Source organism: Leucopleurus acutus, assembly GCF_964270905.1.
Source record: "Leucopleurus acutus genome assembly, chromosome: 14".
In the NCBI taxonomy this organism is placed as follows: Eukaryota; Metazoa; Chordata; class Mammalia; order Artiodactyla; family Delphinidae; genus Leucopleurus; species Leucopleurus acutus.
The window spans coordinates 70822705-70841573 of record NC_139156.1 but is presented as its reverse complement, the minus strand read 5'-3'; the positions used below and the strand labels follow the sequence as shown (position 1 = coordinate 70841573).

The window sequence follows — 18869 nt, the reverse complement described above, 5'->3', positions numbered from 1 at the left end:
AATATCTGACTACAGGTACCAGATACTATTCTAAACATTCCCATATATTAACATGTTAAATCCTCACAGTAATGCAATGAGGCGGACACTGTCATTATCTCATTTTACAGAAGGCGAAAGTGAAGCATTTAAATAATGTCTGATTTTTTGCAGTAAGCTTCCTGCATAGCAACTCCCACACAGGTTAATATAAGCAAAGCACATTTCATTATCAAAGAAGGTACTATCATCCAGAGAAGACTACTGATACTATTACTAAATGTATTGTTTTTCAATGTTTTTATTACGGAAAAATTCAAATATATATAAAGTAGAAATAACAGTATAATGACCACACCCCCTCCATGTACCCAGTATTGATTCTTCCACTATACCTCCACTCACTATCCATCTACCCCTCATGATTTTGCAGTAAATCGCTGGCATTTTACCATTTCATCACCACTAAATCTTTCAGCATGTTGCCTCTAGAAGATAAAGACGGTTTTTCCTTGTAAACATGACAATAACCTCCTAACACTTTAAAATAACAATTCCTTAATATCAAATATCAATCGTCAATTCCAATAATATATCTCACTTTAATACTTATTGAGAACTTGCTATGTGTTCGCAGTGGTCACTTCCACGTACACTAGTTCGTTTAAATTGCCTTCTTTTTTTTTCTTTTTTTTCCTCTCTTACTAAAAGGAACGAGTCTGTCTCTACTCGGTGATTCAAGGCACCGCCGCGGGCCTTCCCGGCAGAGCGCCCCGCAGCGGCCGGACCCGGGTCTCCCGCTCCCAACGCCACCGGGTCCCAGCCCTCTCCCAGCTGGGGACGCGGTTCCGGACCGGAAGCCGCTGTGCGTGGTGCTCACTTCCCCAGCCCAGCGACCCCGGCCCCGCCCCGGTTGCCCCGGCGACGAGGGGCCGCCGTGCGGCGGCTGGATCATGGCGGCGTCTGTGGGGACGACTCCCGGGGGGACGACCCCCGCGGGGATGACTCCGGCGGGAACCACGCCCGAGTCGGAGGTACGCCGTCCCTGCCCGGTACCCGCGACCCCCGAGCGCCCGCCCCCTGCCCGCGGCCGAGGCTGGTCCCGGGGAGGCGCCGCCGCCGGGGGTTGGGTGCGCGGACCCGAGTGTCGGAGGGTTTGGGAGCGGGTCCCGGGCGGCGCGGGCTCCGGGGGAGTGAGAGGGGGTCCCGGAGCCACCGCCCCGCGCTCCCCGAGCCCTGCCGCTCGACGCGCCTCGTGCTCTCGAGTGTAAACTAGAAATCCTTCCGTTGGACGGTTCATTCGTTGCCCCAAAGGCCTCACAAGTACGCCCTTTTCCCCGGATTCTCAGCACTTGAAAGGGAATTCTGGCAATCTTGAATGGGCCCGACTCTTTTGGAAATTACTACTAATTCACTTCAGATGATCACAGTTCCTGTTGCTCAAAAGCTGTCATGGAATAATTACTCTTCATTGGTAGTGGGTAGATTAATATTTAAAGGCCAGTGTTTCCCTTATTATTTTGCTGTTTCTCTAAATAATAAATACATAATAGGAGATGGGACAAAGGAGGAACGCCTGGAAAATCGACCTTCCGGTTATGGCTTAGTTGCTCATCAGCCCCTTGTTTTTAGGAAAAGTATTTAACGTCCTTGGGCCTCCAGTGGTTTCCTGTGTAAAATAAAGATTTTTCCTCAGGCCCCTCCGAACACCAGTTCTCAGTAATAAATGGGTTCTAGGTAACTTGAGTTACTCACAAGCTTTGTATCCTGAGATTTTAATTAAGAATATATGCCAGATATTACTAAAAAATGTTTAAATCTTCACATACTTGAGTCAGTCATGTTGTCCTAAGAAGTTTTTTCTTCTGTTTTTTTAAGACTCTGAAGGTGAATAATGTTATAATTAACATTGCTAGGCTCAACTTCCTTATTTGTGTAAATAACATTTTTTTTTGTACAGAAGATATGTATTAGCTGCAGTTTTATAAATGAGGAAACGCAGAGCCAGTGAATTCAGTGCCTTGCCCAGAGATGTGCAAGTCATTCCCAAGCCATTCTTCCCAATACTGTGTGCAGACCACTAAAGCATGCGGATTCTCCTATGAGCCTTTTGAAATTAGCATACATTAAAAATACATTTTAATGTGGTAAACTGGTTACTAACCCAGTTACTCCCTTGTGATCTCTAATGTTAAGTAATATAGTTTCAAAAGTGGCATAGGAAATTTCCCAATTAAATTGTGTTATTTAAATATATACAAAAACTTACTTATGAGAATGGACAGTTGTCAGTGTACACCCACATATATAGTTTCCCATGTAGATAACGGCCTTTGTAAGAAAGACTGATAATTTGGGGTTAATGAGCCTGCACTTCGAAAAAAATACCCCATAATTTTTCTTTTATTAAAAGATGAGAAGAAGTGCCATGTTCCAGGAAAAAAATAATCACTTTTTATAATGGACGAGTCAAACGAATACATATAGACGTTAGGTGATTATCTGCCATCTTAACCCTGTCAGTGGGCACTTTTGTAAACTTCTTGGAGAAGCAAGTATTCCCCATGACAATCAATAGTCTTTTAGTAACAAACCGAACAAATCAAGTTGGAATTTGGACTCACTTAACTGTGCTCATTTACTAAGATTAACACACTGCATGGTCAAAACTCCATTTTCCATTCTAATGAAAGCAGAGTTCCTGTAATTCATGGAGTAGACAGTTGATCCCTAGTGTTATGTCATTCATTAGAATAAGTCCTGCCTGCCACCCATTTGTGCCCGCTGTGGGTTTCAGGGGTTAGATAGAAAAGACAGCAAAAATCTCTCTCGGTGTGTCTGTTCCCAAGGCTACATCTTTTCAGTTAGGTACTGAAAGGTTCTTCTCAGGTCAGATTGTTTACTGAATTGATCCCCCAAGACCTAGTCCCTTATAGTATTATTTCTTAATAATTCTTTATCCAAATTGACTTAGCCAGTGCACCATCCAGTCATCGGAGCCAAGCAGTAGTGAAATATTTCTTTTCTTGCCAAGTCTATTGGAAATAAAGCATAAGCTTCCAATAGTCTGAGGTTTCCCGTTTGTTGTTTGTTCTCAGTACCTAAAATAAAAACAGCAAATTATCCCAGTCGTATAGTAGGCACTCAGTAAAAATATAGCTTAACTAATTGAAATTATAGAGGGTCTGACATATGCCAGGAATGTAGTTATCATAGCTCAAAATCTGCTCTATAAGATACCTTGAACAAGCAGACATGAGATGCAGGTCCAGGAAAATATTTCTTATGTAATATTGCTTAAACTTTTTTTTGCCCACTATCTGAATTCAACAATCCAGTTTCTTTAGTAACATGGGAGTAAATGCCTCCTTCTAAAAGGTAAGACTAAACATTTGGGAGATATCTATTTAAATGCACAAGACCAGAGAAATGACGGCAGTCTGAAAATATTTCCTACGTATATATCTGTAACTGAAAGGAGTTTATAAATTCTCCTAAGTTAATTTATAAGTGAGTTTGTAAATGAATACTTAGAATTCAATCATCAGTCTTTTATCGATAGTTTGTTCATAAGCTGACTTTCTTAATATCTTCAAAAATACTATTTGGGACATGTAATCATTTAAGTATTATATGTAAAAGGACTATACTTCAACTCATATCAGAGACCTAAAAGAAAATGTAAATGATTATTTCCCAATTGCTTCTTTTGAATAATTTCCCTTAGTGTTAACAAATCCCCTAACAGATGACATTTATTCAATGCCTTTGGGACTTCCTCAGGACAAGGGGACACTTACATAATCCTGGGTGGAAAGATGATATCACCTGTGGTAAAAGCCTCAGTGTGTTTGGGGGAGGCCATAGACAATTCTCTCGACATTAGGCGGTCTCTACGGACCTTGAAAATAGCCCCTGCCCCGTCATTGTCAGGTTAGAGAGAAACACTTGGGGCTCAACTTGGGCACCAAGATGACCAGTTTCCTGCAGTTGCAATGTCATTCATGAAGTATTTATTGAAGCCATTTACAGCACATGGTGTAGATCAACCTGTGCAGGGCTATGGGAGGTTGCCAGAAAGTTGCTCAAAATATTGTTGAAAAAACAGTGCTAATATTCCTTAAAATGTGAATATACAGTATCATTATTTATCAGACACTTAGAACCTCTGGAAATATTGGCCTTGGGCGTGGAGGTATTGACAAACATTTGGGTTTGTCTTTCATCTTACCATTAGTCTTTGGGTTTCCTATCTTATTCTTATTTCCTGCTTCTTCTCCCCACTCCATCCTCCCTTTCAGGTTGCACAAATCATCTTCAATTTTTTTCTAATATTTAAAGTTTTATTTTACTAAAGTTAGGTCTTTAACACAGCTAAAATTAATTTTTGATGGATGTACTGTATATTTGAAATGAGGATCTAATTTTGTTTTCTTCTAGACATGAACCATCAATTATGCCAGTTTCATTTACTATAAATAAGCCATACTCTCTTCCCATGGAGAATGGACTGACTGCCGCTATCACATTACATATGTACATGAATGGGCACAAGAATGGCTGAAGAGTCAGTGGAATAGACTAGAGAATCCAACATTTATATATGTATATGTATAAATTTATACATGTAGGTATATTTTTGAATTTCCATTCTCTATTTTTTTACACTGACTAGTTTGTCCATTCTTGTGTTACTGCCAAACTACTTTATATTTAACTTTAATGTCTGATTTGGAAAGGTCCCTCTCACTATTTTTCTTTTTCAAAATGTATGTATTCTTCCATAAGAACTTGAAAAAATGATTTCGATAGTTACAAAATGATACAGAATGATACAGTTGAGATTTGAGATTGTCATTGCATTATACTTGTAATGTGGGAAGGATTTAATTTTTTTTAATTTTATTTATTTTATTTTTGGCTACATTGGGTCTTCGTTGCTGTGCGCGGGCTTCTCATTGTGGTGGCTTCTCTTGTTGCGGAGCACCGGCTCTAGGCTCACGGGCTTCAGTAGTTGTGGCTCGCGGGCTCTAGAGCGCAGGCTCAGTAATTGTGGCGCACGGGCTTAGTTGCTCTGTGGCATGTGGGATCTTCCTGGACCAGGGCTCGAACCCGTGTTCCTTTCATTGGCAGGTGGATTCCTAACCACTGCGCCACCAGGGAGGCATAATTTTTTTTAATTTGAAGGTTTCCAATAAATCTCTTTTATCAAATCTTGTTATTAAACTTTGATAAAGTTTATAATTTCTTTAGGTACTATACCTTTCTTATTATATTTTTAATCCAGTTTAATCAATTTTAATGCCATTTACATTTATAATTAGTTTCTAATACAGAGGAGAGCAGTTAGCCTTTGTATGTTTATGTTATATGTAACCATCTTAGAAGTTTCTTATTAGCTCAAACCATTTTAGTACAATGTCATGTTTCTTAGGTTTGCAGCCATGTAATCTTCAAGTAAAGATTTTTTAATGTCCTCATTTCTAATATTTAAGCCACATATTTCATTTTCTTATTATATTATTAGACCCGCTATAGTGAGTTTAATTACAATAATGTTACTAGCCAGAATCCCTTTTTCGTTCCTGGTTTTCATAAGAATACATTAGTGTTTCTTCATTCAATATAATGTTTTATTTTAATATTATTTTTATTTTTTGGCTGTGTCGGGTCTTAGTTGTGGGCACGGGATCTTTTGTTGTGGCACACGGGCTTAGTTGCCCCGTGGCATGTGGGATCTTAGTTCCCCAACTAGAGATTGAACCAGCATCCCCTGCCTTGTAAAGAGGATTATTTTCTTTTTTTTTCTTTTTTTTTTTTTTTTGCGGTATGCGGGCCTCTCACTGCTGTGACCTCTCCCGTTGCGGAGCACAGGCTCCGGACGCGCAGGCTCAGGAGCCATGGCTCACGGGCCCAGCCGCTCCGTGGCATGTGGGATCTTCCCGGACCCGGGCACAAACCCGTGTCCCCTGCATCGGCAGGCGGACTCTCAACCACTGCGCCACCAGGGAAGCCCTAAAGAGGATTCTTAACCACTGGACCACCAGGAAAGTCCCTAACTTTTCTTTTTTTAAATCATATTTTACTGAGAGTTTTGCTGCTGAATTCTTACAAATGCCTGTCTATTATTTATTTTTATAATCATATTATTTTATCATTTAATTTGTCTTAAGTATATGAGACTTATTAATGATAATCTGTCCTTGCATTTCTGAAATTAACCTTATTTGCTCATAATGATAGCTTATTATTCTTTTAGTACAATGCTGGATTCAGTGTTCTAAGGTATTATTTTAACTAGAATTTTTGCATCTGAATTCATTAATGATTTTGACTTATAATTTCCTTTCTGTGCTAATTCAGGTTTTTGTGTATAGCCTGTGCTGGCTTCTAAAAAATGAATTATCTATGGTCTATAATTATTAGACTAACAGAATTTATGTGTTCTTGATTGTTCAGTAGAACTTCAAGTGTAAACTCTCTGGACATGGTGACCTTTTAAAAAGTAGACTTCCAGTTTAGTTCATGTTTGGTCAGGTCCATTTCTTCCCCTTACCCTTGGTCAAATTTGATAACGTATATATTCCTAGGAAATCACCCATTTCCTTGTAATTTTCAAATGTATTTCCATTTAATGTGGCATGTATTTATTTTTTCTTTAATCGCATTTGCCCAAGATTTGCCAGTTTTATTCATTATTTTAAAGAACTAGCTCTTGCTTTTATTTATCCTTCTTTCATCTACTTTTTGTCTTAAATTGGCTCCTTATGGTGTCCAGGACTATAGTGAGGTGAGTGAGGGGTGCCAAAAAATTCAGTAGTCAAGAGAAACTATATTTTAACGCAATATTTTAAAAACCAAAATTAATGCAAAAAATCCATAATAGATCTAAATTTTAAATAAAGACAGCATCACTATTACTGATTTTTCCTTTTTGCCTCAGGCTCCAACATGGCTCAACACAGCGCTGCTTCTTAGTTCATTTATTTTCAGGCTTGAAGAAAGCCTTTCAAAGTGTGGAAATTGTAGACCATTCTCTGTTCTCTAAGACTGTGAAACACCTCTTAGGCATCTGTGCTATCTTTTTTTAGTGGACATTTATTAAGAGTCTTGTAAGACATACCACTGATGGATACAAAGGTGCCCCCAAAGGCTTAAATTCTAGAAGAAAGACATATGTACAAATGTGGAAAGTTGAGGTGACATTAGAGAAAAAAATTCAGAGAAGAAGTTATCTGAAAATATCAGGCTTACAATTTTAATGCTTCTGGAATAACAGCTAAAATCCAGCAGGTGGTGGAATAAAATGAGTTACAGTGCAGTTTAGCTTACGTATTTTCCTAGTCAGAGATGTAATTTTACAGAGAAAGTGATAATTACATATTTACATTTTTATTAACCTATTCATGAATTTTCCATTGTATCTTTAATTTTTACAAATCAGAATGTATGTATCAAAAGATTAAAGATTTTTAACCACCTTATATCCTTTCTAGGTACATGGCAGTATATAAACAACAAAAGAAAAGCTCTCGGTTAAAATAGGTCCAGGAATTCAATTTAAGACAAAAGAAAACAAAAAACCAGAGGCAAACCCTCCTACAAGATGATTATCTTAAGCTATCAAGTTTTAGTAAAAAATGAGGCACTAATATTAGGCACCTTAGCTAGAATTATTATTGTACAAAAGATTAAGATTATTGTATTCTCTTTCAGTGCTTGTGTGACCTATTTTCTCCTGTTCAGAAAATTTTCAAATCTAATACAATTGATCTGAATGTCTGTATAATGTACCTTTCATATATATCTTTATTCATTATGAATAATGATAGCAATCTTGTATGTAGTAAAACATATCAGAATGATTTTTTAGCATGAATCCAAATTTACGTTCAAATGCCTTGCTGTAAGTCACAGAATTCATCAATATTCAAACCATCATGAGATCTCCAAATCCAGGTCCTGCTTTTTATCATGCTCCATCATCTAACAGTGTCATCACAGGATGGAGATGAATTCAGACAGTTGATAAACAACCTATGTTGACCTAACTAGGACCTGCAGAATTCTAAAAAGAAGTAAAAGATTGAATGACTGTCCCTGAGGAATTTACAATCTAATGGGATTAACAGTAGTAATAATTATACTTTACTGCTAATAATTAAAAAAAAAATACATGTAACTAACAAATATTTAAACAAATATATAGCCATACATTATGGACTAAAATACTATTCTGTCTAAAAACTGAGTGCATTTAATTTGATTTACAAGTGTCTGAGTGCCTACTAGGTGCGAGGTATTATATTAGATACTCAAATATTGTTTCATACTAAATTTATAATCTAATAGTATGACCTACTTTAGGTTAATTTGCCAACTCTAAGATTATGAAAAGATAGCTAATAAAATAGCATATTTTATTTCTAAGTTGGATTTTTAAAAATAAAAATATAATAACCTAATATTAAATTACAGACGTTAAACTGATTTTCATTACCAATGAGTATTAGCTTTGGGATTTTTCTGTTCTTGAAATAAGGCAAGTTTGGGATGTGATCTTGTTAACTATAGCAAAATGTTTCCTACTCTTACTTATTGGAGTTTATTCACATGGAAAACTAAATAACTGTTGAATTAAAAACATTTGCCCGATCTCTCCCCCAAATCTCACAATCCTTTTTAAAATGTATTTATTTATTTAAATTTTGTTGAAGTATAGTTGATTTACAATGTTGTGTTAATTCTGTACAGAAAAGTGACTCAGTTATACATATATATATTCTTTTTCATATTCTTTTCCATTATGGTTTGTCACAAGATATTGAATATAGTTCCCTGTGCTATACAATAGGACCTTGCTGTTTATCCATCCTGTGTATAATAGTTTGCCTCTACTAATCCCAAACTCCCAGTTCTTTTCTCCCTACCCCTCTTCCCCCTTGGCAACCACAAGTCTGTTCTGTATATCTGTGAGTCTCTTTTTGTTTCATAGATATGTTGATTTGTGTCATATTTTAGATTCCACATATAAGTGTTATCATATGGTATTTGTCTTTCTCTTTCTGACTTGACTTAGTATGATAATCTTTAGGTCTATCCATGTTGCTGCAAATGGTATTATTTCATTCTTTTTTATGGCTGAGTAATAGTCCAGCACACGTGCGTGCGCACACACGCACACACACACACACATACACACACCACATCTTCTTTATCCATTCATCTGTCAGTGGACATTAGGTTGTTTCTATGTCTTGGCTTTTGTGAATAGTGCTGCTGTGAACATAGGGGTGTATGTATCTTTTTGAATTATATTTTTTTCTGAGTATATGCCCAGGAGTGGTGTTGCTGGGTCATATGGCAACTCTGTTTTTAGTTTTTTGAGGGCCCTCCATACTGTTTTCCATAGTGGCTGCACCAATTTACATTCCCACCAACAGTGGAGGAGGGTTCCCTTTTCTCCACACCCTCTCCAGCACTTGTTATTTGTAGACTTTTTAATCATGGCCATTCTGGCTGGCGTAAATCTCACAATCCTTTATTTTCATGGAGCTACTGGTGTCTTATCTCTTTTTCAGTCTTCTTTTCCATCTCCCATTCACAGCTCTTCTCTTCACGCTCTAGCTTTGGGCAGTTTCATCCATTCTCATACTTGTAGTGACTCCTAAACCAACATCCGTAAACTTGACCTTTCTTGACTCTAGCATTTCTAATTAACCTCTAAACATTTCTTTCTCCTATGTATATTTCACCTAAAATTCAACCACTGAAACCAAATTCATCATCTTGCCTTCTTAAAACTAGCATCATCTTCCAAAACTCTTATTTGTGTTGGTGTGATAAGAGTGTCACATATGCTTTTACAGATTGTACTCTGAACAAAAGGACTCAGCTGAGGGTTGAGCAGGAGCTGAAACTACACTCTGTTCACAAGTGGTGCACTTGGGTGCAGGGCTGCATCAGCCTTAAGCCTTTAGTACTTCCTCCACCCAGAGAGGATGCCTTCGTCTAGTTCACACAAAGGTGGCATATGTGATGTTGGAGGCCCTGAGTATCAACACCTTTTTCTTCTAGTCACCTATTTCAGAAACTGAGACTCTCCATTCATTCTTCCCTCCTTTAGTCCCCCAAATGTAATATGTTGTATTTATCCCTTTCTGTTCTGCACACTGCTGGGAGCCCAGTGCAGCCCAATGCCTCATTCCTGAACTGTTCTAACAACCTTTTCATTTAACTCTTCCTTTTTGTCCTTCACCCTGCTACAGAGTACCCTTCATTAAAGCATAGTTTTGTCATTTCATTGCTCAAAAACTTCACGGTCCCTTATTGCCTGTAAAGAACAAACTCTTCAGCCTGTCATTCTTCAACCAGCCATGGTCTAAAATATGTATGGTGCCTTGTGCAGTATCTTGTGTATTGTAATCACTCAGTAAATCTTTATTAAATTATTTAAGATCTCCTGTGATATATTTCCAATGCCCACCTTCCACTTAGGTCCAACTAGTCCCCTGTGTGTGCCCTAGGCACCACTGCGAACTACTTTATATTTACAGAACCGGTACCCAACTGCCCTGTCTTTATCACCTTGGTGTTGCTGAGTCGCTTCACCTGGGACATTATCCATGCTCAGTCTCACAAAGGCTATTTCTCTCTGTAGACTTTCCTTGTCCTGTTGCTGTCCTTGTTGTCCCTTCCTTCCTTTAGACTGAATGACATCTTTATTATGGCTCACTTATTCTGTTTTCTTGTTTTAAAGTCACTTTTAGTTTGTCCCTTCCACAAGATGTTAAGCTTCTTGAGGATAACAAGTCTTTCTTACTTGTCTTTGCCTCCTCTTGTGCCCCAAGTTCAATGAGGAATATATAGATATTCAAAAATGTTTGTTAATTGAAAACCATCACCTCACCCAGTTTTAAATATGCACAAAAGACAGGTTGACTAACGATTCAGCTTTTCAGAAGAGAGGTACCATTACTTAAAGACAGAAAGGAAAAGAGATTATCTAGGAGACTGTTGTTTTTAAATTTTTTCCTGATAGCAGTGAGACAAAAGTAAGAACAAATTTTGATATCATTGGGATTAATATGTGAAACGTGATTGAAATAACTTATTCCACATTTTTTTTTCGTAGAAAGATACTGAATTCCAGGAGCATGAAGGGATTCTGTGTCCAGATTTTCTTTCAGTTGCCCAGATCACCGAAATGCTAGCAGAGGATATAGATGGAGTTCAACAGTAAGTACTTCAATATTACAACCAAATATGGAACAGTTCTAGTTCTGCATCTATAAATGGTCATGATATGTTATTACACATTTTAAACCTATTTCCAAAATATTTGTTATTATATTTTGCACAGATATATATATCCGGACTGTGGAACACAAAAATTCTCAAACAACTGACTTGTTTCCACTGCTCAGCAGTCTTCTTTATGGGAGAAATGGATTTCAACCAACTTGCTAATCTTAACAGAGAATAGGGATTTATTGTTAAAAGCAGCCATTAGCATATGCCATCTTCTTTTCTCTTTCATTTGTAAAACTGTCAGTATGCACAAGAACCTTTAGGTCTTCTGTCTCATCATGACAAGAGTAAGATGTATTTTCTGTAATATTAATAGTGAATACATTTTATAATTTTGGAAATCCTGAATATTAGCCATCCACCTGTGATTTTTATTGGATATGAAGCTATGCTAAGTATTCTAATCTCATACATTTTGCTTAAATATGTGAATATAACTGAATTTATAGGTATCAGTTCTAATATACGTACATCCTATTCTTAAGGCCATTGATTTCTACAGTAGATCATTTACTTAGAACTCTAATATATACTCAGATATATCCACCACACAAATTCTGAAAAGATGTTTTTAGTAATCATTCATTTTAAAAATTATCTCACTCTAATAATGGAAGCCTGATCGGTTATAATGTGTGGAGTGTGGGGACAATGTGATGATGTTCTGGACTGTAATGTTCCAGGGTAAGATTTCTGTGGTCCAGTCATCTAGATGTAAGCCGGGCATTGTCGACCATAATGGGCAAATGGAAAATGACTTTGTCAGTGGTTATCATTTGCAAATCTTACAAATATTATGGAATAGAGGTGATTTACTGCTGAGAAGGAAATATATGACAGATGCACTTGCTGGAAGAGAGATTTGAGAAGGGAAGGCATATTAAGAGCAGGCAAATGACACTGACAGGCCTTTTCCTGAAATGCTCTTCACCTCCACTGCCTTCAAATCCTGCTAGAAATCCTGGTGATCTGTGATTTGGTCATACTACTTACTATCTGCATTTCTAGAAGTATTACTCAATTAAAAATTTCACAGGTTTAAGAATTTTATGGTGATGTTACCATATTTATAGAAATGAATGCTCATTGGGAATTCTTATTTTTTAGTGTCAGAATTGATTAGAAAAATGCATTTATTGTATTAATATCACTGATTAAGCTTCAAGTAACTATTATCTTCGATTTCTAGGTAACCCCAAATGTTGGTCATTGAAATGTAAAAAATAGGTATTTAAAACTAGGCAGGGGGCTTCCCTGGTGGCGCAGTGTTTGAGAGTCTGCCTGTCGATGCAGGGGACACGGGTTCGTGCCCCAGTCTGGGAAGATCCCACATGCCGCGGAGCAGTTGGGCCCATGAGCCGTGGCCGCTGAGCCTGCGCGTCCGGAGCCTGTGCTCCACAGTGGGAGAAGCCACAGCAGTGAGAGGCCCGCGTACCGCAAAAAAAAACAAAAACAAAAACGAACTAGGCAGATAGTAGATTAATACAATGTAAATGACATATATTTAATATAGTTTATAATTTATTTTTATTAAATAATAAATACAAGATGTTATATTAAATAAAATTTATTGCAAACAAACGCTTTTTAGACTTGTGTATTTCTCATCACATCTTAAGTTGTACTGTGTATGACCATCTTTTGTGACAATCTTTTTCTCTTTTTCAATTACTGGCTCTCTTTTCTGTTAAATATCTAAATTCTAAAAGTATTTTTAATCTGTAAGAGGTGAGGTCTAAAAGAAAGTAAATGATACAGAGGGTGATACAGAAGTTAGCTGCTGTATAGAAACAACCAGGTTTAACAGCAGGTTGACCTAAAAGGTCATTCTTTTAGGATGTGCCTATGACCATCTCATTAATAGAATTCATCTGAAGTAATCTCAAATTTTAGGGCATCGATTTTGGATAAATGACAACAGTTTTATGTCAGGAGCCATTTCTTTGAAAAGTAATTTTCTTGAGGTTTTTTACATGATTTTTGTAACAGTAATCCTGAATTATTTGTAGCCAGTCATTCATTTTCCATATAAAATAGCATTATTATAAATGGGGATTATACACCTTTCAAAATGACAGAAATATAATTGAGGTATCACATCACCAAGTGGCAAAAGTATGCCAAAATCATACAGTCTACGAAGTTATAAACCTACTAAAATAAATTATGGGACATTAGCACATTTCCCTACCTTTAAAAATTTTGTTGCATAAAAGCAACCAACCAAATGAAACATTAAAGTATCATTAAAATATATTTCTGGAATACACTTCAAGCAAAGTTAAATGTCTGAGTAAATTTCTCAACATTTCCTAACTACTATCTATGATTCATGTTTTAATGTAACCCTGATTTTATTTACAGATCCACCCAAATCCCTTTTGAAAAAAGGATAGGGACTAAATTGAAAATAACTATTTAAACACAGAAGTAAGGTGGAGAGATCTTTTAATAACCTCTCTATAATTGGTTTCCATGAGCTGTTCAGCTCTTGCCTTAAGGCTTATTTCTGCATGTCATCATATTTAAAAAATAAAAGGCACTCCAATTTCAAGAGCAGGCAAGAATAATGTAATATTTTTACTGAAATTCTTGGTGAGACAAAGTAGGTAGTTACATCACCTATTACTATAGCAAAACTTCCTAAATCACTATTAAGCATCTTTCTCTTTCCTTACATTCTCTCACGCTACATCTGTGGCCATTTCTCCCCTCTCCCCTTTTCCATCTCCCTTTATTCCCAGAGGAAAAGCTTACAGATTTACCAGTAAAATGCATGGAAACTTTGCATTCAAACCACAGCAGTGTCTTGCTCCTAATGCCTCCCTGCTTAGTTTCCTTTGGAGTGAAATAACTGAATGAAGAACAGAAATGTTAAATATTTAGCCTGCAGTTCAGGTTGAAGGTTAAGATTCAAATGGTACTATGGAAAGTGATGGAGGGGACATTAGGGAAAGAGAGCGAAGGTGGAGGAAACTTAAAGAGACTTCACCATATTATTCTTAGGCAATTGTCTATTAGTATATAGTTAAACATTGAAAAAATAAAAATGTAAAGCAAAGAACACATGCCACTATTCAGGTCAGATATTTAATTAAAACAATAACATGCAGATGAAGAATACACTTAGAAGGAAGACTAACTTCTGTAAACAGAAGAAAATGTTAGGCAAAAGCTGATGATTAAAGAGGGCATTGATTTCATAAAACGAGATAAAAGAAGAGATTATAAAATATGTAAATTAAGAAGCTTTTAACACTAAGGCAAGAAACTAAGGTAAAGAATAAATCCAATATAGAACTTATCTTGCTGAAAATCAAGGCAGTAATGGAAAACAAATTTAAGAAAACATTCAAAATGCATATTAAAGCAATTGGAAGATGCTAGAATATACATCTAACTTAGTGTATAAGAAAAAAATACTTGAAACTTCATAAAATAAAAGTTTGATAGAAGATAAAATAAGAAAAGTTGCTGTTCAAAACTATGTATCAAACAAATATACTCTTATTGTAAATTGCCCCAAAAAAGCTTTGATTTAAATATTTTAATAGAATAAAACTTCATGTATTACCTCATCTCTGGGATAAAGAAAGTCACCTAGAGGAAAATTATCAGGCAGGCCTCAGACTTTTCCTTAGCAACATTAGGTAGCAGAAATCAGTAGAGTGAAAAGTAAGTAAATTTAGGGAGTCAAAAGAATATAATTCAGAATAAAATACTAATGGGGTTGTTTTAGTTAATCCATGTATTGGGTGAGGTAGTATTTTATTTTCTACATGGATAGTCAATGCTGCCAGCATCATTTTTGAAGAATTCATACTTCCCTCACTGAGTTGAAATACTACCTCTGTCATACACCAATTCCCATATACATTGGGTCTGTTTCTGGGCTTTCTGTTCCATTGGCCTATTTGTTGATTCCATTAAAATACCACAAGTTTTTATTACTATAGACATTTTCCTACTGACTTTTACTTAAGAATAAATGGTATTATACATTAAACATTGGAAAATAAATCTTGCTGACTGATATCCAGTGCAAATGGAAGATGCCTGGCTAGTGAGGTAAGCTTCTTCCCCAGATTGCCTCCCCATTCATTTCTGCATCTACCATTTGATTTGTGTGCTTGACAAAATGTATCAGTTGGGATGCTTTTAATTGCATGTAACATAAAAAACTGATCATATTGACCTAAAAATAAAGTATACACACATTTACACACACACACACACACACACACGTGTATGTAAAATATCACATAACGGGACATTCAGAGATAGATTGACTCCAGGGTTGGTTGACTCAAGTCCTCAATAGTATCAAGAAGTAAGGCTTAGTCTTAGGACTGATTTTTCTTATGGTTATAAAATAACTGCCAGCAGCAGCCAAAGCTACTTACTTAACTCTTCTGATTTTTGTTCCACAGAAGAAAATGACCCTTACCGTTAGTTATGAATTAACTAGAACAATTTAGGAGAGTGGTCACTGTAGATCAATAATTATTATAGAGAATGCCATATACTGAAAGGCATTATATGGCATTATGAGAAGGGAGATGAGAAGCATGACTGGCTGAAAAGACTCAGATCTCACTTTGGGTGTTGGGGTCTACGCAGATACTACTGTAAATGAAATGTATGTTAGAGAGTGAGTTAAACGCAACATCAGCTTTATTTATTCCCAGACTTGTTTAATCTTGCTGTATTCATTATTCTGATTGTGTAATTTATTTCAGTATTGTAAATAATAAGGACTCTTTTTTTGTAAATGGCAGTATAAAGTTGTCACACACACACACATACAAACACACATACAGACATTCCCTCAGAAATCACATATAAGCATCTAGGAAATACCAATTCCATTTCTACTAACAAGGAGATGCTGAAAGCACAGACCACAAACTGTGAGGATGCCCACCAGAAACACTGTAGATCAAGCAGAAGTGCAGGAGAAATTACAAGGAGGATGTACATAGTGGAAGATCTGAGAATAAGCTTAAAAATATACTTATTCTCCCAGGTGAGGAGAAAACCCTGAAGTGCCATTTCAAGAACCCTTGTTTGCAATAGCAAGACCAGAATACACAGTCTTAGAGCAGATACTTTCCATGTTTACAAGAAATAGATTGTTTATGTGATAGTGAAGAGAACCTATTCTACTTTTTCCCTTTTCCCCACTAACTGAAAAAAGAATAAAAACTAGAATAATTGACAAAATTATATCATATAGAAAACATCTTGTAATATGGCCAGGTTTGAGCATTAAGCAAGGAGGTTACATACAAAGACACTGCAAGAAAAAAATTGAAGAATAGAAAAAAGAAATGGCAGGCAAAGAATACACCAGAAGAATATGGCCACGAACAAACAAAAAATGATCAAATATTTACCATGAGTTAAGAACACTTACGAAGCAATCACAAGAGCATAAGACAGATACAAAAATTCAAGGTATAGATAAGGAAAGGTGATGAAACATTTTTTAAAGAAGTAGAAAAGGAGAGATCTTGCAGAGGTGAAAGTTATAAGCAGCCCAAGGGAGAATTAACACTGCTGAAAACACAAGAGACATAGAAGACAGTAACAAGAAAAGCATATAAAATGAAAAGGAAATTGACATAAAATTTTTTTGAAGTTCAAAGAGAAAATTACAGTTATAGAAAAAAATGAGTAAAATATACATAATTGGAATTCTTTAAAAAAGAAAGCAGAATGAATATTTAACAATCTAGTTCCAGACCATTGTCAGAAATAAAAGAAACTTGATTGTATACATGGAAAAACACATTGAATTTGAGGGAAAAGGAAAACGAAAAGTTACTATACTTCAAAGATAAAATGAAGAGAGAGGGGAGGAGAAAAAGATTTAGAAGAAGTAGAGAAAGAAGACCAATAAGAGTTGGTCTTTGATTTAAATATTTTAATAGAATAAAACTTCATGTATTACCTCATCTCTGGGATAAAGAAAGTCACCTAGAGGAAAATTATCAGGCAGGCCTCAGACTTTTCCTTAGCAACATTAGGTAGCAGAAATCAGTAGAGTGAAAAGTAAGTAAATTTAGGGAGTCAAAAGAATATAATTCAGAATAAAATACTAATGGGGTTGTATTAGAGAGCTCGCTCTCTCGCTCTCTGTTTCTCTTTTGAATGCCATTTTTGACTTCAGCTTTTGATATAACCATGGATATTTTCAGATTATGAGCATTATAGAATTTTCATTCAAGAAAAATACCTGTTTTCAAAACTTAGAAAAGGAACTGTTCATTATTTAATCAATTTTAATATCTGGATTTTTCTTTTTGTTACAGGAAACTGGAAAAGTTTCTGAATTTCAGAAATCTTCAAACCTGTTTAAAGGAAGCCAGTCTACTAGATTATTATGTATCTGGATTTTTGTGGGCAAGAGGAATGGACTTTTCTGTTATTCAGTATTCAAAATTTATGACTTTACTGGATATGTTACTTCATAATCTTAAAAGTGAGTACATTATTTTTTCTTTTTTTAAGAAACAAAAATTTAGTCCACTGTCTAAATCTTCTGTCTAAATTAATGTTCTTCAGCAAAAGTTCCTAATTTTATTGTTTTTTAGCAAAAATATAGTTCATATCTTCATTAAGTTATAAAGTTTCAAATAATACTTAACAAGGCTAAAGTTCTCATAGTAATTAATTTGCCAAATATGTTACTTTCATTTTGAAATCTTATTAGTGCCATCCATCCCCCAAATGTCAAGTAGCTCAGATTTATCTAGATATTTTTTGATTTTTTGAGCTGTTTTCATCTCATCTTACCTGTAATTATTATTGGGGTATCTCAGGATTACTGTTAAGAGGAGGTACTTTGGTCAATATCAAAACCCCATGAAATAGACATTATTCACATACACTTATATTTTGTGACTTTTTTTCTTACATAAAATTGAAATGAGTTACTACAGGAAATTTGGAAATTCTTCCTTGGAGCAATTTAAAATGTGATGACTTTTGTTTGAGAATAAACAGAATTGCTACTTGGAAGGAGGAAAAGAAAGAAATCTATCGTTTATTTATTGCCGAGTCTGCACTAGGCAGTATGTTTGGTTCTAATCTTTAACATACATTATGGAATGCAGAGCAACTCCTGCAGGGGAGGTATTGTAATCACTATTTCAGAGTTGAGCAAGCAGTCCAGAGAACAAAGTTGCATAGCCGGGAAGTAGAAGAACTAGAACTTCAATCTTAGAGTATATAATCAAAAGACCTTGAGCGCAATAAACGTAAAGGTGTTTCTGACTCAGTTGAAAGACATGCTTGTGTCTATGGGAGACAGCTTCCTTGCTTCCTTCCTCCCTCCCTCCTTCCTTCCCTCCCTTCCTCCCTTCCTCCCTTCCTTCCTTCCTTCCTTTCTTCCTTCCTCCTTCCTTCCTTCCTTTTTGTCTCTTCTTTTCTTTTTGGTTGTTTGCTTGTTTTTAGTTTCTTTTTTTTAAATTTGGGCAGGTAGAAGACCTTGTCACCCCTGAAGAATTGTTACCATCATCCTAGTAAAATTTATGCATGGCTTTTGGTCACAAAAAGCTTATTCTGTTCTATGTATC

The 18869-nt window shown here is 36.0% G+C and overlaps 1 protein-coding gene across 3 annotated transcripts in view; it reads left to right on the top strand.

Moving 5' to 3' along the window:
• Window positions 1–599: 599 nt before the first annotated feature.
• The window catches only part of CABCOCO1 (ciliary associated calcium binding coiled-coil 1), a 126912-nt gene continuing 108642 nt past the window's right edge, over window positions 600–18869 (top strand). For all 3 annotated transcript variants that reach the window (XM_082854518.1, XM_082854517.1, XM_082854516.1), the window contains exons 1-3: window positions 600–1013; window positions 11114–11217; window positions 17604–17773. In XM_082854518.1, the coding sequence (XP_082710644.1) occupies window positions 933–1013; window positions 11114–11217; window positions 17604–17773 (355 nt within the window). In that variant the 5' untranslated portion in view covers window positions 600–932. The remainder of the gene's footprint in view (window positions 1014–11113; window positions 11218–17603; window positions 17774–18869) is intronic.